Below are 19,389 nucleotides of genomic sequence, written 5' to 3'. Positions count from 1 at the left end.
TAGTGAATACAGGCTCAGAGCCAACACACACTCATCATGAGGCAAGCTGTTCAATCCTGGAATCATTTTCATGAACCTCCTTTGAACCCTCTCCAGTGTTAGCACATCCTTTCTAAGATAAGAAGCCCAAAACTGCTCACAGTACTCCAAGTGAGGCCTCACCAGTGCTTTATAAAGTCTCAACATTACATCCTTGCTTTTATGTTCTAGTCCTCTTGAAACAAAAGCTATAATTGCATTTGCCTTCCTCACCATAGACTCAACCTGGAAATTAACCTTTAGGGAATCCTGCACAAGGATTCCCAAGTCCCCTTTACAACTCAGATTTTTGAATTTTCTCTCCATTTAGAAAATAGTCTACCTTTTTATTTTTTCTACCAAAGTGTGTGACCACACACTTTCCATCTGCCAGTTCTTTGCCCATTCTCCTATTCTATTTAAGTCCTTCTGTAGCCACTCTACTCCCTCAAAACTACCTGCACCCCTATGTAGCTTCGTATCATCTGCAAACTTTGCAACAAAACCATCAATTCCATCATCCAAGTCATTGACATGTAAAATAATATTGCAGGTGGAACTCAGAAGGGGAATACCCTTTAACCCATTGACTGAATTATCTCTAAAACTAGTTCCTATGACAATCCAGGCCTCAGCCCATCTCAAATAACTCCATCACTCCTTCATCCTGTTGACAAATTAAAAGTTCTTTCAGCAGAGACAGGGAGTGAGACAGGTTGAAACTTTAGTTCTGTTTCTCTATCCCAGGTGCAGCCTGATCTACTGAATGTTCTCAACATTTACGGTTTTCACTTCAGAGTTGCAGCATCTGAAGTTTTCTGATTTCCCTTCAGGTTTGGAAGCTCTGCCCGCACTATGTCAGCTAAAGCACGACCACAGTCCTGGTGAAAGGTCTCAGCTGAAATGTCCGATGTTTATCCCTCTCTCTATATGCTGATTTCCTCCAGCATTTTGTGAATGTTACTCTGGATTTGCAGCAGTTTGCAGAATATCTTGTGTTTATGATTCCTAGCCCACATTCCTTGATTTCTGTGCTAGTCAGCAATCCATTGCTCTCAGATTTGATTGATATGGATGACTGTGCCTCCACAGAATCTCTAATGTGGATTGGAAAAAGTCCCTTCGCCGTTTCATGTCTAATTTACCAGTCCCTGCATTAACCCTGTCGGGTGCTCACAGAACCTTTGCTGTTCTCACTTCTTGTTCTCATAAAACAAAGACCCAGACTTCTCATATGACAGATCGATATCCAGGGGATCTGTCTGATAAACATTGGCTGCACTCCGTCTACAATAAATTCATTTTCTCTTTGGTAGTGAGACCAAAATTGTGCACAGTATTCCAGGTGGTCTAACCATGACTTTATATTGTATAACTGTAACAAAAAAACTTTTACTCAAATCCTCTTGCTAACTGAGACCAGCATACTCTTTGCCTTTTCAAATATTTGCCACACTTTATCATTTAGGAGCATAGAGGGAGGATATTTGGCCCATTGGATCCATTCTAGCTCCCAGGGGAACAATCCCATAAGTCCTATTCCCCTTCTCCTTATTTCCCTGCCCTGTGTAACTTATTCGCTCTAATATATCTATCAATTCCTATTTGATGTCTATCATAACCAGCCTACACAAAGGGGTAATTTAAAATGTCTAATTAAACCTGGGATGTTGGGGGCAATCTGAAGCACCCAGGGAAACCCACATGGAGAATGTGACAACTCCACAGGATTGGAGGTCAGGATTGAATCCATGTAGCTGAGGTCTTAATGCAACAGAACCAGCTGCTGGGACACACCCAAGACGTGTCTTTGAGTGCCAATATTCACCATTATAAATTGCACACTACTAGTGCATATCATTTCTGCAAATCAGTTCCATTAAAAACAAATTGTAGGATCATAGTTCCACATAGATGCGTTATTTGATTTCATACTTAGTGAGGACAGTGAGGTAGTAACTTCCTTCCCACTGTGCTTATTTCTATTGACATTCTTAGATGTTGAGAATAGCAAGGAGAGAGAAAAAAACAGCCGTTGACAACAAACAAGGAAGTTTGGTAAATTAGTTTGTTGTTGTCAGACATAATGAGATACAGTGCAAATCTTTGCTTAGCATAGCATCCATACAGATAATTTCATCACATTGAGGTGGTCGAAAGGAAAGGCAGTAACAGAGTACAGAATTCAGTATTACAGTTATAGAGAAACTGCAGTGCTGGTCTCAGAATTTATATGTAAAAGAGTACAATGACTGTGAAAGAAGTAATGAATAGATCTGCAGAGACAAGCTTACAATGAATTGCCACACTCTGATGTCATCTGCTACAAATGTCCAATTGACCTATCGGAACTTCCGTCAACCTTTTCTGAATTGCCTTCTATACAGGAGCTTCCACTCAAGAAACTATTTGCCCTCATTTTTCTTAATGTAGGTCATTGCCAAGGGTAAAGGCAGTTTCTGACTTTCCAAGCATGACCATGCAAAATTTTCACTTGTCCTAAGATCTTGTTTGGCACAACAGATGATTATTATTGGTAGATTATTGCAACTTTTACTGAGATACATTGAAAGATTTTGTTTTTCTGCCACCCAGAAAAATCATGCCATACATAAAAATACTGAGGTAGTAAAAGGAAAAGCAAAATGCAGAATCTAGTCATACAGTTACAGAGTACAGTGCAGGTAGAAAAATAACATGTAAGGACATGATGAGGTAGATTGATACATCAAGAGTTCATATTTCAGTGTGTGAGAAGTCTGGTCTAGAGTCCGTTAACAGTGGGATGGGAGTTGTCCTTGAGTCTGGTGATACACACACTCAGCTTTCGCATCTTCTGTCCAACAAGACAGAAGGAGAAGGGAGAGTGACCAGCGTGGTAGGGGTCCTTAATAATTTCCAGGTCAATGGGAAATGTACATGTAGGTAATGGTGTAGCTGGTTTGTGTGATGGAATGATCCATGTCCACAACTCTCTGCAAGTTCTTGCTGTCTTGTACAGAGTGGTTGCATCCGAATAGCATGCTTCCTGTGATACATCTGAAGAAATTTATAAGAGTAATAGGTGAAATACCGAGTATCCTTAATCTTCTGAAGAAGTAGACACACTACTGTGTTTTGTTGGCCATTGTGGCTGAACCAGGGCAAATTGTGGTGACATTTATACCAAGTAATTTAAAGCTCTCAACCAACTCCATTTCAGCATCATTGATTGAGACAAAGCCATGTACTCTGCTCCACTTCCTAAGTTAATGACCAGCTCATTCACCTTCTTGATATTGAGGAAAGGTTGCTCTCCTGATTAACAATAGGCTTGATTTTCAATTTCTTACTTGACTAAGGGTTTCTTTACATATGAAAAACAGATTTTTTCATTAAATATGTAAGTTATGGCTCAGTCACCTTCTTCAGCATTAACATTTAGGCTGAACTTTTATGCAATGGCGTGGGAGTGTTGCAGGTTTGAAGTGCCATTTCTTGTCTTAAAAGTTAAATCATTGCTTCATTCACTCTGTTGGTCAGACAATGACATTCTGTTGTTCTGCTGCCTTGGCCAATGTTTACCTTTCACTGTCATTTCTAACATAGATTACCCTGTTACTACCATTGCGCTATTTGAGGGAGCTTTCTGTGTACATATCACCTGCCGCATCTTCAGTGTTGCCTATGAAGCAGCTGGGACAGACACTGTATACATACAGTCATTAATTTTATTCCATTACATGCAATATACACTCAGTGGTCACTTTATTAGGTATGCCTGTACACCTGCTCATTAATGCTAACATCTAATCAGCCAGTCATATAGCAGTTGCATAAAAGCATGCAGACATGTTCAAGAGGTTCAGTGTTGTTCAGACCAAACATCATAATGGGGAAGAAATGTGATCTAAGTTACTCTGACCATGGAATGATTGTTGGTGCCAGATGGAGTGGTTTGAGTATCTCAGAAACTGTTGATCTTGTGAGATTTTCACATGCAACAGTCTCAGAAAAGTTCCAGAAAATGGTGCAAAAACAAAAACATAGAGTAAGTGGCAGTTCTGTGGGTAAAAAATGCCTTGTTAATGAGAGAGGTCAGAAGAAAGTGGCCAGACTGTTTCAAGCTGACAGCAACTCAAATAATCACCTGTTACAACAGTGGTATGCAGAAGGGCACTTCTGAATGCACAGCATGTCAAACCTTGAAGTGGATGGGCTACAGCAGCAGAAATTGTGGACTTATACTTCGTGGCCACTTTATTAGGTATAGGAGGTTCCTAATAAGTGGCCACTGAGTGTATTTGGCCCATTACACTGGCTGGAATGTCTTATTACTTTGATTATCAATACATATTAGCTTTTCTCTATTTAGATCTTTGTCCTCTACATATTTCTGCGTTGAACATAGTTTTAATAGCTTACTATTCAATTAGATTAATATTGTAACCATTGACAATTCAACAATCGTTCTCTGTGGCCAGGTGGTTTACTTCACCGTGACATTTCCTTACTTCGGTCTGATTTTACTTTTGATCCGAGGGGTGACCTTGACTGGCGCTAACAAAGGGATTGAATTCTACATGGGAAACCAGTCAGACTTCTCCAAGCTCGCTGATGCTGAGGTAAACATACTTGCTAACTCAAGTAATACAAGATTATTAATTTCTCCATTTTTCTCTGAACTCAAACCTCACAGGCCATCTGAAAATTGTGAACCAAATCTCAAATTGCGCTTTAGCAGTCAAAAAACTGAGTTCAGTCCTTCAGTTTGCTTCGGAAATCCAGATATGTGATTTGATTATCTCCCATAATAAAGAAAACTATGATTTAATAGGCTGGAAATTCACACACACATACACACACGCGCGCACACACACACACACACACACACACACACACACACACACACACACACACACACACACACACACACAAGTTTCTAGTCAGAGCTTGAGGGCATTTAACAGCAAAGTCTGCTACATGAGATCCAGGAAACGGCTGAGGTAGATTACACCTACAGAATGGGTGCATGGTCTTTGCAATGTTCTGTGTTTGACAATGATGCTCATGGCAGCTTTGTACATGAAGCAATGATGATGCTTACATGACCAAGATGTGAAGTAATAATCTTGACTTAAAGCTCTGAAACCAGCTGCAATATTACCTGCCATTTAGATGGCAGGTGAGGTAAACGTTGGCAAAATACGAGGAAAATTATCCACCACTAATTGATTCTGCTTCACGCCCAACAGGTTTGGAAAGATGCTGCAACACAAACTTTCTATTCCCTGTCAGTGACCCTGGGTGGGCTGATTGCTCTGTCGTCCTACAACAAGTTCCACAATGACTGTTGCACAGATGCCATCAGTATTTGTATTATCGATGGCCTCACAAGCATGTTTGCTGGATTCGCCATATTTGCTATTCTTGGACATTTGTCATATGATACGAATATGCCGGTTTCTGAAGTGACTCATTCAGGTACTAGTAAACAGAAGAACTTATCAATTTACAGTTTGTGTTCTATCTGTAAGGTTTATGACCGTTTTAGCATCTGTCAAGTTCTAAAAGCCTAATTGCGAAGTTGTCTATTACTATTGGTAAATTTAGAGTTAGACATTCGCCATGTTGGATATAGAGAACATCCTTCCCCAATGATACAGCTTGTGGAGCTGCTGCCTCACAGGGTTCATCACTGACCTCCAGGGCTGTCTGTGTGGAGTTAGCACATCTCCCCTGTCACCATGTGCATTTCCTTTCGTTTTCTCCCTTATAATTAAGAGGAGAAGTTGGCTGGTTAACTGGGTGCTGTAAGTTCTCCATGGTGTACAATTTGACTAGTTCAATTTGGAGGAAGCTGATAGGAATATGGAGTTGATAACATTGGTTATGGCAGGATTAATATTAATGCTTGCTTTATGGATTACATGGACTCATTGAGTTGCAGGATCTGTTAATCTTTATGGTTTTGAATAAAAAGGCACTTAGTACTCGGCGTTTTATCTAAGATCAAGTGTAGTACTCTGTGAGTATTACATCCCTCTTTGGCTCGGTGGTAATAGGGAATTTAGAAACAAATAGAGTTTGAGTCAAAACAGTTGTGTGAAGGGAAGGTCTTGTTTGAGAAAACCATTTTAGGATAGGACTAACAGAATCAAAAGGAGAAAAACACTCAGATTCAGGGAACACACAAAAAGATGCATATATGAATTAAAGACTCACAAGATTATGGGTTCATATTCAGATTTATTTATAAATCACACGTACATTGGAATATCTAGTGAAAGTCCTTGCTTGCATTAACAACGTGTTGGGAGCTGCCCACAAGTGTCACTACACATTCTGACGCCAACGTAGCCCACAATGTTCTGCTGAACAACACAAACAACAACAAAACAAAACATCAACAGCAAAACCAGCACATTTTCCACCCTCCCATCCACCCATTCACACACAGATAGATCTCCAACTCCAGGATAGGTTGCTCCCTGCCTCTGACCGCTATCTGTTTTAGCAGAATCTCAGACATCTGGCCTCTAACATTCAGTCCCTGTCCCAGATTCACAACCATCAGGCCTCTGACCCCCAAATATGACATCCAGAGTCTTTGATCTTCAAGCCTCAACCACCAGGTTCACCAGCTTTGGTCTTTGACCTTGAGGCTTCAACTTCCAAACTCACCGACCTCTGGGTATCAACACCAGGGCTTGCTGATCACAACATGTTGACCTCCAGGCTCACTGACCTCTGTGCCTCGATCTCCAGATTCGCAGACATATGAGTTTTAACCCCAGAACTTGCCAATTACAGGTTTCTGGCCTCAGGAACTGCCAAATGACCTCCTTAAGCTTCCAAATCCTGGCAATAGCTGACCTTGTGAAATAGCAGCCTTTCTTTCTCAATGCCCGCAGACCTTAACCCTCTGTCCTCAGGTTTCACTGGCCTCTGAGTTCAGAGCATTCTGTCCTGAACACCAACACACAATCCTTCACCCAACTCAACGTTCTCCACCCCTGACCTCACTCTGTCCATTTCTGTCCCTATACCTGAACCTGAATACCCCCACCCAACCTGCACTGTTCCCAAAAACCATCCCTACAAAGTTAATAAACTAAGTCTGAGCCACAATCCGAAAGGACATTGAGGCTCAGTGCCATCATATAAGTGATATATTATCATGACTGTAGCAATGGGAATGGTCATCAAACAAAGAGAAGAATGTGTAACTTAGTCACTGTGCAGGATGACAGTCACCAGGGCCAAAATTGGTCCTCAGCACTCCGCCATTTGTATTGAAGACAAAATATAACATATTCTAGTTTAACGCTGACATAGTGCTAAGGGGAATAGCGAAGAAGGAATAATCTATGGACAGGATGAAAGTGTGAGCAGAAAGATGAACAATATATGACGATATGATTTCATTCACTTTGGAATGAAGAGTAGCAAAACAACTTTTTAAAAAGTGAGAAATATAATTGTTGGTGTATGGGGAAACTTGGATTGGTTCTGCAGGTACAAGAAAATATGGCAAGAAAAATGATACATGGTTGATGACGTCTTACAAACGTAGAGAGCATTGGAATGCTGTATCCAGTTTTAGGTCCCTTGAATCTGCATTTCACAGTCATCTTGGACTGATTGCAAGGATAATGGGATTGGCTGAGTAAGGCTGACATTTTGGTATTTAAATTTAGGGAATTCGACTGGCAATTCTTTGAGAGTATTTGATAGGACAGAAAGCTCTTTCCTCTGGCTGTGAAGTCTGGGACTAAAGGCATTGACTTTGAATAAGGTGTGTAGGCTTAAGATGAGGAGGAGAAAGGCTGGGGACTGTAAGTCACTTAAAATTGGTGCCTAGTCACTGGGGAACTAATGCTAAGATCAATAAGGGATTGGGGGTATGGAGACGGGTAAGCCAAATGAATGTAATGAGGGATCAGTCATAGCAGGGCAGATTTGTGTAGCTAAGAGGTTGACTGGGGCTCCTGCTGCTTCTCTTTTTATATTATTTTGCCTGAGGCATGGTGCCTTGAGGTGAGTTCAGATCTTCTACTGGGACACGCTCACTGTGGACCAAAAGAAGAGTTATTTCACAGTGTTACTATTTGATGGGGCAGTGGAACTGTACACTGGGAGGGTTTACTGCAAAGTGGGAGAACGAACCAGGTACAGTCAACCTGTCAAACTGCAATATCTGGTCAGTTACAGATTCAGACTCCCGATCTGGTCTATGCCCTTGCCCCTAGAGACTTGCTTGAGGATGTGCTTTACTGTCTATAACAATCCAGTCAAATGGTTTCAAATGAAGTCTGCAGACCAGATTTTCAGTGGACTAAATTTGAACTAATAAAATACTGGGAGTGTTCATATGCTTCATTTTAGTTGCTATTTTGGTAACTTGCTGCACCACACATGGTATTGGCAAATGGTGAAGCAGGCTACCTATAGTGAGGCTGATTCCAACTGTTCCTTGTAGCAAAAGGAAACGGGGGCAGGTTGGGAATAGGCCAGTCAGTGCTGTTCAGTTACTTCAACTGCAAAACCAAATTGTTATCACTGGATTGAGTGTTGCTTAACACAAATCTGTTATAACCAACTTTAGTCTCATTATTGAAGCCAGACTACTTTTCTTCCACACTCCAGGTTTTGGATTGGCTTTTGTTGTCTGCCCAGAAGCTCTTCGTCATTTGCCAATTTCTCCTCTTTGGTCTGTTATATTTTTCTGCACAATTATTGCACTGGGGTTTTCCAGTCAGTCTGTACTAGTAGGTGAGTGTAACAATTTTTAACTTCATTTCCATCCCATATTATCAAAAGCAAAGCTGCTAATTGATTAGATAAGTAATTCCAAATGCATTTATATTAATTTCCTTACTGCATACTGCCATTGAAATAATTATGAATGTATTTAGGAAAAACATTATAATGTTTCAACCCAATTACATCTATCCCTAGCTGCAGGTGGATCTCAAACCAAACTCTGAATTACCTCTCTTTCTTTGTTTATTATATTGTTCAATAAGCTGTTAGCACATTGTTGTACCAAGGGTGACAGACATCTAACAGCCTCAACCCAATTCCTTTGTGCATAATATGGCTCTAACGTTTGAAAGATCTTTCACTTGATCTCCATTGACTTTTATTAAGACTCCTGATGCCACTCCCAATCAACTGTTGCCTTGAAGTCAAGGGCAGCCACTCCTATCACTAAGCTTCTTCATGCTCAAAGGAAATCCAATCTAAGCCCATCATCGGCATTGAAGACTCGATGCTGCGTTACTGTTGAAAACTTTCAGAACAGACTGACTGGGTATAGTTCAGCCAGACTGGATTCGTCCTAGATTTTTGTGGACAAAATGTAACTGGAAGAAAAATTACACATTACTGGGTAGATATCAGGTTTGTAAGAGAAAGAGCTTACCTAGAAGTAGAAAGAATTCTTTTGCATATCACAATAACCTCACATTTCACGAGCCTTTGGCCTTTGCCATAACCAGTGGTTTTAGTTGTTCCTTGATATTACACAGATTGTATCCATTTGACTCAAGGCTGGAATTTGCTGTTTGTGAGGATCTGAAGAGGCATCATCCTTGGTACTTCTGGCTGAATTGGTTGTGAATGGTCAACATTTGGTTCAGCTTCATCCTTCAAACTCACATTCTGGACCTTGTGGTCACTACGAACAGAGATATTTTAATTATACACATTCCCCTCCAAGACCCTCCTGCACCACCTCTGCTTTCGCAATGGGATGTGGCAGGGCTACAGAGTCATGATGGAATTGATTGGTAATTGGATTGCTTAGCTTTGCCAGTTGCATGCAATGTTTGCCATTTATCACACAAGGAGTCCTCTGTCACCGTTCAGTTAGGCTGAGAGAATATCGGGTACACACAACGCGGAACAGGCACTTTAATCGACTGGGTCTGTGCTAATCTTCAAACACTCATTAACATTAAAACTATGTAAACACCACTTTCTATTTGTCAACGTTACCAGAAACTCCTCCAGATCACTACCCTTTATCAATGGCCGGTTGGCCTACATATCCACATGTATTTGGGATATGAGAGGAATTCCATCGGAAGAATGTGCACATTCCATACTGACATCAGCAGGGGTCAGGATACAACTAAATCCCTGGAGCTATGAGGCCACGTCTTTAATAGCTGTGTCACTATGCCAGCCTCTGTCATCTTAGGTTAATCTTATGGCTTAGAACCATAGAACCATAGAACACTACAGCACAGAAAACAGGCCATTCGGACCTTCTAGTCTCTGCCAAAACTTTACTCCACTAGTCCCATTGACCTGCACCCAGTCCATAACCCTCCAGGCCTCTCCCATCCATGTATCTATCCAATTTATTCTTAAAACTTAAGAGTGAGCCTGCATTTACCATGTCAGGTGGCAGCCGGTTCCACACTCCCATCACTCTCTGAGTGAAGAAGTTCCCCCAATGTTCCCCCTCAACCTTTCCCCTTTCACCCTAAAGCCATGTCCTCTCCTATTTCTCTCTCCTAATCTAAGTGAAAAGAGCCTACTCAGATTTAAAATTTTCATTTTTAAAATCTTTTTTATTAATTATTATTAAAGATCAACAAAAAAAACATTAAGGTAATCAAGTCAACATGTCAATATATACAATGAAGAATCAAATTATCAAATAACTGATTAACAATACTCACATTTACTCTGTGTATACCCCTCATTATTTTGTAAACCTCTATCAAATCTCCCAGCATTCTTCTACGGTCCAAGGAATAAAGTCGTAACCTGTTCAATCTTTCCCTGTAACTCACTCCTGAAGACCCAGCAACATCCTAGTAAATCTTCTCTGCACTCTTTCAATCTTACTGATATCCTTCCTATAGTTAGGTGACCAGAACGGCACAAAATATACCAAATTTGGCCTCACCAATGTCTTATACAACCTTGCCATAACATCCCAACTCCTATACTCAAAACTTTGATTATGATGGCAAAGTGAAGTTCTGCTAGTCCTTCAAGATACATTGTGGTTGCATATGTTTACCTCGTGATTTCCTTTCATCAGTGAAGGAGCACATTCAGCCCATCACAGCATTACTATCAGTCCCATTTTCCCTGCAACCTACTCTCCCTCACATACTCATCAACTTTCGCCTAACTCCCACCCAGCGGCACAAAGGGCAACTTACACCAACCCGTGATCCTTTCTAGTAGCAGACTTTTGAGATGTGAGTGGGGAGGAGTAGGGGAACGAACAAATGCAAACTCCAATCAGACACCACAAGAGGTCAGGTTTGAACCCAGGTCCCTGGAACTATCAGACAGCAGCACTGCAGAGACTTGGATGGCTCAGGGGCAGGAATGGTTACTTCAAGTCCCAGGCTTCAGATATTTCAGAAAGCACAGGGTGGGAGGCAAAAGAGATGAGGGCATGGCACTGTTGATCAGAGATAGTGTCACGGCTGCAGAAAAGGAGGAAGTCATGGAGGGGTTGTCTACAGAGCCTCTGCGGGGTTTAGATGGAGTTTGTTAGGTGTGTTCAGGAAGGTTTCTCGACACAATATGTAGATAAGCCTACAAGAGGAGAGGCTGTACTTGATCTGGTATTATGAAATGAACCTGATCAGGTATCAGATCTCTCAGTGGAAGAGCATTCTGGAGATAATGATCACAATTCTATCTCCTTTACCGTAGCACTGGAGGGGGATAGGAACTGAAAGGTTAGAAAAGTGTTTAACTGGAGTAAGGGGAAATATGAGGCTATCAGGCAGGAACTTGGAAACATAAATTGGAAACAGATGTTCTCAGGGAAACATACAGAAGGAATGTGGCAAATGTTCTGGGGATATTTGCGTGGCGTTCTGTGTAGGTACATTCCAATGAGACAGGGAAAGGATGGTAGGGTACAGGAACCATGGTGTACAAAGGCTGTTATAAATCTAGTCAAGAAGGAAAAACAAGCTTATGAAAGGTTCAAAAAACTAGGTTTATGATAGAGATCTACAAGATTATAAGGCTAGCAGGAAGGACGTTAAGAATGAAATTAGGAGAGCCTGAAGGGGCCATGAGAAGGCCTTGGTGAGCAGGATTCAGGAAAACCCCAAGGCATTCTACAAGTATATGAAGAGCAAGAGGATAAGGCGTGAGAGAATAGGACCAATCAAGTGTGACAGTGGAAAAGCGTGTCTGGAACCTGAGGAGATGGCAGAGGTACTTAATGAATACTTTCCTTCAGTATTCACTACGGAAAAGGTTCTTGGCAATTGTAAGGATGACTTGCAGCAGACTGAAAAACTTGAGCATGTAGATATTAAGGAAGAGGATGTGCTGGAGCTTTTGGAAAGCATCAAGTTGGATAAGTCACCGGGACCAGACGAGATGTACCCCAGGCTACTGTGGGAGGCAAGGGAAGAGATTGCTGAGCTCCTGATGATGGTCTTTGCATCATCAATGGGGACGGGAGAGGTTCCAGAGTACTGGAGGGTTGCCGATGTTGTTCCCTTATTCAAGAAAGAGAGTAGAGTTAGCTCAGGAAACTATAGACCAGTGAGTCTTACTTCAGTGGTTGGTAAGTTGATGGAGAAAATCCTGAGAGACAGGATTTATGAATATTTGGAGAGTCATAATATGATTAGGAATAGTTAGCATGGCTTTGTCAAAGGCAGGTCATGCCTTACGAGCCTGATTGAAATTTTTGAGGATGTGACTACTGTAAACACATTGATGAAGGAAGAGCAGTAGATGTAGTGTATATGGATTTCAGCAAGGCATTTGACAAGGTACCCCATGCAAGGCTTATTGAGAAAGTAATGAGGCATGAGATCCAAGGGGACGTTGCTTTGTGGATCCAGAACTGGCTTGCCCACAGAAGGCAAAGCGTGGTTGTAGACAGGTCATATTCTGCATGGAGGTTGTTGATAGTGTGGAGGGTTGTCAGAGGTTACAGCAGGACATCGATAGGATGCAAAACTGGGCTGAAAAGTGGCAGATAGAGTTCAACCCAGGTAAGTGTGAGACAGTGGAGGAGGCAGATATGATAGGGTCTTTTAAGAGACTCCTGGATAGGTACACGGAGTTTAGAAAAATAAGGGCTATGGGTAACCCAAGGTAATTTCTAAAGTAGGGACATGTTCGGCACAGCTTTGTGGGCTGAAGAGCCTGTGTCGTGCTGTAGGTTTTCTGTGTTTCTACTACCTGCTGTGCCACTGTGCTGCCCACACTGAATGCAAGTCTTACCCCAGCTTGTGAACAGCCAGCTTCTCTGCAGCCCCTACATACAATCAAGTGTTTGGGAGACCCTACCGGCAACTGTTTTTACATTGGGTATAACAGTGCCATATTGAACCCAAGAAGAATGCATTCCATTTAATACCTTGATGCCCATATTGTGAACCTTATGCAGAGACTCACAATCCAAGCCAATAGCTGTGTCCTTTTTAAAACTGTCAATAACATTTAAAACCTTGTCTGCAATAAAATCTTTTAAATGACTATCATTATTTGTTCAAAATTATTTTGGGCTAAGTTTGTGAAATTATTAAGAATGGCAAAACAAAATGTAAACTGCTTCTCAGACTATCTATTCTCAAGAGATAACTGATATAAGTTAAAGGATAGGACCTCCAGGGCTATGATCTCAGGATTGTTACCTGTGTCACATGCTTGTGAGGAAGATTATACATTTTAACGTGTAGCTAAGGAGATGGTGCATGAGAAAAGGCCACATATTTTTGGATCATTGGGCTCTCTACCGGGGACGCTGAAGCCTGTACAGTTGGGACGGCTTGCATCTGAACAGGAGGGGTACTTATATCCTTGTGGGAAGGTTTGCTATTTTCTGTGCTGTATGATGGAGGTGTTAAACTGGAGCAGCAGGGGATGAGAACCAGACATCAGAGCAGATAGTGGAGTGGATGCAGGGAAAGCTATTGTTAAGCCTACGTGCAAAGTCAGGAATTGAAAGATTGAGCATAGTGGGACTAATGTTCAGAATTATGTATATTTCAATGCAAGGAGTATTGCAGGATATGTGATGAGCTCAGGGCATGGGTCAGCATATAGGATTATGACATTGTAGCCATTAGTGAGACCTTTTTGCAGGAGGGGCAGGACTGGCTGCTCAGTATTTCTCTAGATGTGATAGAGCAGGAAGGGTTAAGGTGGAAGGGATCATTACTAGTCAGGGAAAATATCACAGCTGTGCTCAGGCAGGATAGAGTGGAGATCTCATCTATTGAGGCAGTATGGGTGGAACTGAGGAATAAGAAACCGATGACCACGTTAATGGGATTGTATTATAGACCATCCAACAGTCCACAGGAACTAGAGGAACAAAGGATCATAAGGTTGTGATAGGAGGGGATTTTAACTTTCCACATATTGACTTAGTTGCTGGTGGTGTAGTGGCATCAGCATCAGACTTTGAGGCAAATAGGCCCGGGTTTGAATCCAGCCAGCTCCTTGCACGCTTTGCAACTGTGCTGGGTTGAGTGTCAAACTAGCAACTCGGCCTCATAAAAAAACAGTCAAATGCAATGGAAATAGCAAAAATGCGGCCCAATATGCCGAAAGGCGTGAAAAGGAACAACAATATTGATTGGGACTCCCATACTGTAGAGAGGTTGGGTGGGATAGAGTTTGTCAAGTATGTTCAGGAAAGTTTCCTTAATCAGTTCATAGAGGTGTAATTGAGAGAGAGTGTGATACTAGATCTGTCAGGGAATGAGACAGGGCAAGTGTCAGATGTCTGTGTAGGGATACACTTTGCACCTAGTGATCATAATGTCATTAGTTTCAAAATAACTATGCAAAAAGTTGGTCTGGCCTCAGGTTGAGATTCTAAATTGGGAAAAAGTCCAATTTTGATGCTACCAGAAGGGATCTGGCAAGTGTGAATTGGGACAGGCTGTTTTCTGGCAAAGGAGTACTTGGTGAGTGGGAGGTCTACAAAAGTGAAATTTCGAGAGAACAGAGTTTATATGTTTCAAAATAAAAATCAAGGATAACAATTTTAGGGAACCTTGGTTTTCAATAGATGTTGAGGACCTGGTTAGGAAAAAGGAGGTGTATAGCAGCTACAGGCTGGAGTGGCAAATAAGATACTTGAGGATTATAAGGAATGCAAGAGAACTCTTAAGAAAGAAATCAGGAGAGCTAAAAAAAGGCATGAAGTTGTTGTTGCAGACAAGGTGAAGGAGCATCCCAAGGGCTTCTACAGATTTACAATATTAAGAACAAAACAGTAGCAAGGGGCATAATTGGTCTTCTGGAAGATCAGAGTAGTCTTCTGTGCATGGAACTGAAAGAAAGGGGGGAGATCTTGAACAGGTTTTTATGCATCTGTCTTTACTCGGCAGAGAGACACATCTATAGAAGCGAGGCAAAGCAGCAGTGAGGTCATGGGCCATATACGGATCAGAGAGGAGGAGGTGTTCATTGTCTTGAGAAAAATTAGGGTCGATAAATCCCCAGGACCTGATATTGTGTTCCCTCGGACCATGTAGGAGGCTATTGCAGAAATTACAGGGGCCCTAGCACAGATATTTAAAACATGCTTAACTACAGGAGGGTAGGAGGATGATAGCTAAGGTTGTTCCATTGTTTAGGAAAAGCTCTAAGAGTAAGTCAGGAAATGATAGGCTAGTGAGACTGACATTAGTAGTGGGCAAGTTATTGGAAGGGATTCTAAGAGATCAGCTATTTTTTTCAGAGAGTTACCAGGAAAGTTAATGAAGGCAAATCAGTGGATGTTTTCTACCTGAACTTTAGCAAGGTATTTGACAAGGTTCTACATGGGAGGTTGGTCAAGAAGGTTCAGTCACTTGGCATTCAAGATGAGGTAGTAAAATAAATTAGACATTTGCTTCGTGGGAGAAGCTGGAGGGTGAAAGTAGACAGTTGCTTCTGGGAGTGGAGGCCTGTGTGCTGCAGGGATCAATAGATGGTTGCTTCTGGGAATGGAGGCCTGTGTGCTGCAGGGATCAACAGGTGGTTGCTTCTGGGAATGGAGGCCTGTGTGCTGCAGGGATCAATAGGTGGTTGCTTCTCAGAATGGAGGCCTGTGTGCTGCAGGGATCAATAGGTGGTTGCTTCTGGGAATGGAGGCCTGTGTACTGCAGGGATCAATAGGTGGTTGCTTTTTGTCATCTATATCAATGACCTGAATGATAATGTGGCGAACATCAAGACTGGGGGTGTAGTGGATAATGGAGAAGACTATCAAAGCTTGCATCAGGATCTGGACCAGCTGGAAAAATAGACTGAAAAATAGCAGAAGGAAATTATTGCAGACAAGTGTCAGATATTGCACTTTGTGAGGACAAACCAAGGCAGGACTTACACAGTGAGTGGTAGGGCACTGAGGAGTGCAGTAGAACAGGGGGAGTGGGAACATAAATTCATGATTCCTTGAAAGTGGCATCACAGGTAGCTAGGGTCAAAAAGAAAAGCTTTTGGCACATTGGCCTTCATAAATCAAAGTAGTGAGTACAGGAGTTGGGATATTACATTGAAGTTGTGAAGCCGAATCTGGAGTACTATGTGCTGTTTCTGTCATCTACCTATAGGAAAGATCTCAATAAGATTAAAAGAGTGTAAGAAAAATTTACAAGGATGTCGCCAAGACTTGAAGACCTGAGTTATCAGGAAAGGTTGAATAGTTTATGATTTATGTCCTAGAGCCTAGAAAAATGTGGGGAGAATGAGGGAAAGGGTAGGGGGGTAGGTTGAAGATGGTATCAGAGTACCATAAGAATGTGTTGTAGGCTGCTTACAAAACTTCTCAACATTCTTACTTTGAATTACTGTCACTACTGTCTACAGCCTGTATTTTTTCTTCAAGCTATATATTTCTGAATTGTCTTAATAAATTAATGATTGCATAGTCTTCTGAAGGACTCAGCGGACTTAACTCTTGAGCATGCAGGTACAGCACCTTTAAGCAGATGAAGGTACATCACCATGGCCAGAAGAGAGAAAAGCCAGAAGGACTCCAGACCAGGGTGAGACGCAGAGGAATAGGACTGCCTCTACCCAGAATTTTGTTAGCAAACATGCAATTGCTGGAGAACAAAACTTAGGACCTAAGAACAAGGTTGCTGTATCGGAGACAAAAGGGGAATTGCTGTGTTCTGTGTTTCATGGAGACTTGGCTCATTCCGGACACAGCAGATGAATCAGTAAGAATTGAAGGCTTCTTAATACATAGAATGGGCTGAACTGCTTATCAGAGAAGGCAATAGGTGGCGGTCTGTATTTCATGCTAAACTCTTTGTGGTGCCTAGACGGGACGGTTTGTCGTACTCTTGTTCCCCAGACCTGGAACATCTAATGTTTAAATCCCGACTGTTCTACTTATCAAGAGATTTCTCCTCTGTGATCCTGACTGCAGCTTACATACAGCCAAAAGCTGATGTTAATCAAGCACTCGAGTTACTGAATGCTGCCAAACAAGAAACAGGCCATGCCAGCACATTTCAGATCATAGTCAGGGACTCCAATCCGGCTTGTTTGAAGAAATCTCTGTCCAATTATCATCAGCAGTTAACATGCAGCACTAGGGATCCCAACAAATTATACTACTGCTACTAAACAATAAAGAATTCCTACCGTTTCATGCCCAGACCGCATTTCACAAAATCTGATCACTTGACTGTCCTTCCACCCACATACAGGCAGAGGCTAAAGAGTAAGGCTTCAGAGATAAGGACAACAAAGAGGTAGCTACGGGATGCAGAGGAATGGATACAGGATTCCTTTGAGTCGGTGGACTGGGCATGTTCAAGGAGTCATCAGAGGATCTGAATGAATACATCACAGTTCTTATGGACTTTGTGAAAACAGTTGTAGACAAGTGTGTCCCCATAGAATCATCCAGAGTCTTCCCCAACCAGAAGCCCTTGCTAAACCATGAGATTTGCAATCTGCAAATGGTCAGATCAGTGACATTTATGTCTGGCAACCAAGTTAGATACAAGAGGTTAAGGGTACAATCTCTGAAAAGTCATCAGATGTGCGAATTGGCAATTCCAGACCAAACTTGAATAACTGAAGGATGCCCGACAGCTGTGGCAGGGTTTGAATGCTATTACCTCTTACAAAAGAAACCAAGCATCAAAGGCTTTGCTCCCAGATGAACTCAATGCCTTCTGTGCTGACTTTGACCATCAAAGCATGGAGGCACTTTCACAAACTTCCAGATCCCCCAATGACCCTGTGATTTTTGTCTCTGAGGCTGAGGTGAGAATATCCTTCAGGAGGGTGTACCCACAGAAAGCATCTGACCCATATAAGGTACCTGGTCAAGTACAAAAGACCCATACAGATCAATTGGCTGGAGGGTTCACCAATATCTTTAACCTTTTGCTTCAACAGTCAGAGATACCCGCCTGCTTCAAGCAGGCTTGAATTATACCGGTGTCTAAGAAGAATGTGGTTACCTGCCTCAATGATTTGAGAGGTTGATGCTGAAACATATAATCTCCAAGCTGAGAAGTAACTTAGATCTGGTCTAATTTGCTTACTAGCATATCAGGTCCACAGCAAATTATACATTTCATGGGCTATTTACTCAACCCTGGAATACTTGAACAGCAAAGGTACATACATCAGGATATCCTTTATTGACTACAGCTTGATATTCAATACTATCATCCCTCAAAACTAATCAAAAAGTTTCAAAACCTTGCCCTTGATACCTCCTTGTACAACTGGATCCTCCATTTCCTCAGTTGCAGACACCAGTCTGTTTGGATTGGCAACAACATCTCCTCCACGATCTCCATCAACACGGTGCACCACAAGGCTGTGTGCTTAGCCCCTTGCTCTACTCGCTTTACACTTATGACTGTGAGCACAGCTCAATGGTATATTTAAGTTTGCTGACAACACCACTGACATTGGTGAAATCAAAGGTGGGGGTGAATCAACATATAAAAGGGAGACTGGAAATCTGGCTGAGTGGTGCCAAAGCGACAACCTCTCACTCAGTGTGGGCAAGACCAAGGAGCTGATTATTGACTTCAAGAGGAAGAAACTGGAGGTCCATGAGCCAGTCCTCATCAGGGAGTTAGGGGTGGAGAGGGTCAGCCTTCGGTGTTATCATTTCAGGGGACCTGTCCTGGGCCCAGCTCATTAAGTGCAATAACAAAGAAAGCACAGCAGCCCCTCTACTTCCTTTGGAGTTTACAAAGATTCAATATGATATCTAAAACTTCCATTGCAGAGGAGACCCTGGAATGGAAGTATCAATGCCCGTGAACAGAAAATCCAATAAAAACAAGTGGATATGGCCCAGTCCATCATGGATAAAGCCCCCCTCACCATTATGCCCATCTGCATGAAGCACTGTCGCAGAAAAACAATGTACATACTCAAGGATTCACCCAGCGTGGCCCT

General features: G+C 42.0%; 1 protein-coding gene across 1 annotated transcript in view; it reads left to right on the top strand.

The window, feature by feature from the left end:
* Nucleotides 1–19,389, top strand: part of LOC140203694 (sodium- and chloride-dependent neutral and basic amino acid transporter B(0+)-like) — a 55,422-nt gene that overhangs the window by 20,289 nt on the left and 15,744 nt on the right. The window contains exons 7-9 of the mRNA XM_072269740.1: nucleotides 4,482–4,622; nucleotides 5,253–5,481; nucleotides 8,647–8,772. Coding sequence (XP_072125841.1) covers nucleotides 4,482–4,622; nucleotides 5,253–5,481; nucleotides 8,647–8,772 — 496 coding nt within the window. The remainder of the gene's footprint in view (nucleotides 1–4,481; nucleotides 4,623–5,252; nucleotides 5,482–8,646; nucleotides 8,773–19,389) is intronic.

Source organism: Mobula birostris, chromosome 10, assembly GCF_030028105.1.
Source record: "Mobula birostris isolate sMobBir1 chromosome 10, sMobBir1.hap1, whole genome shotgun sequence".
Classification (NCBI taxonomy): domain Eukaryota; kingdom Metazoa; phylum Chordata; class Chondrichthyes; order Myliobatiformes; family Myliobatidae; genus Mobula; species Mobula birostris.
This window is presented reverse-complemented; position numbering and strand designations above follow the sequence as displayed.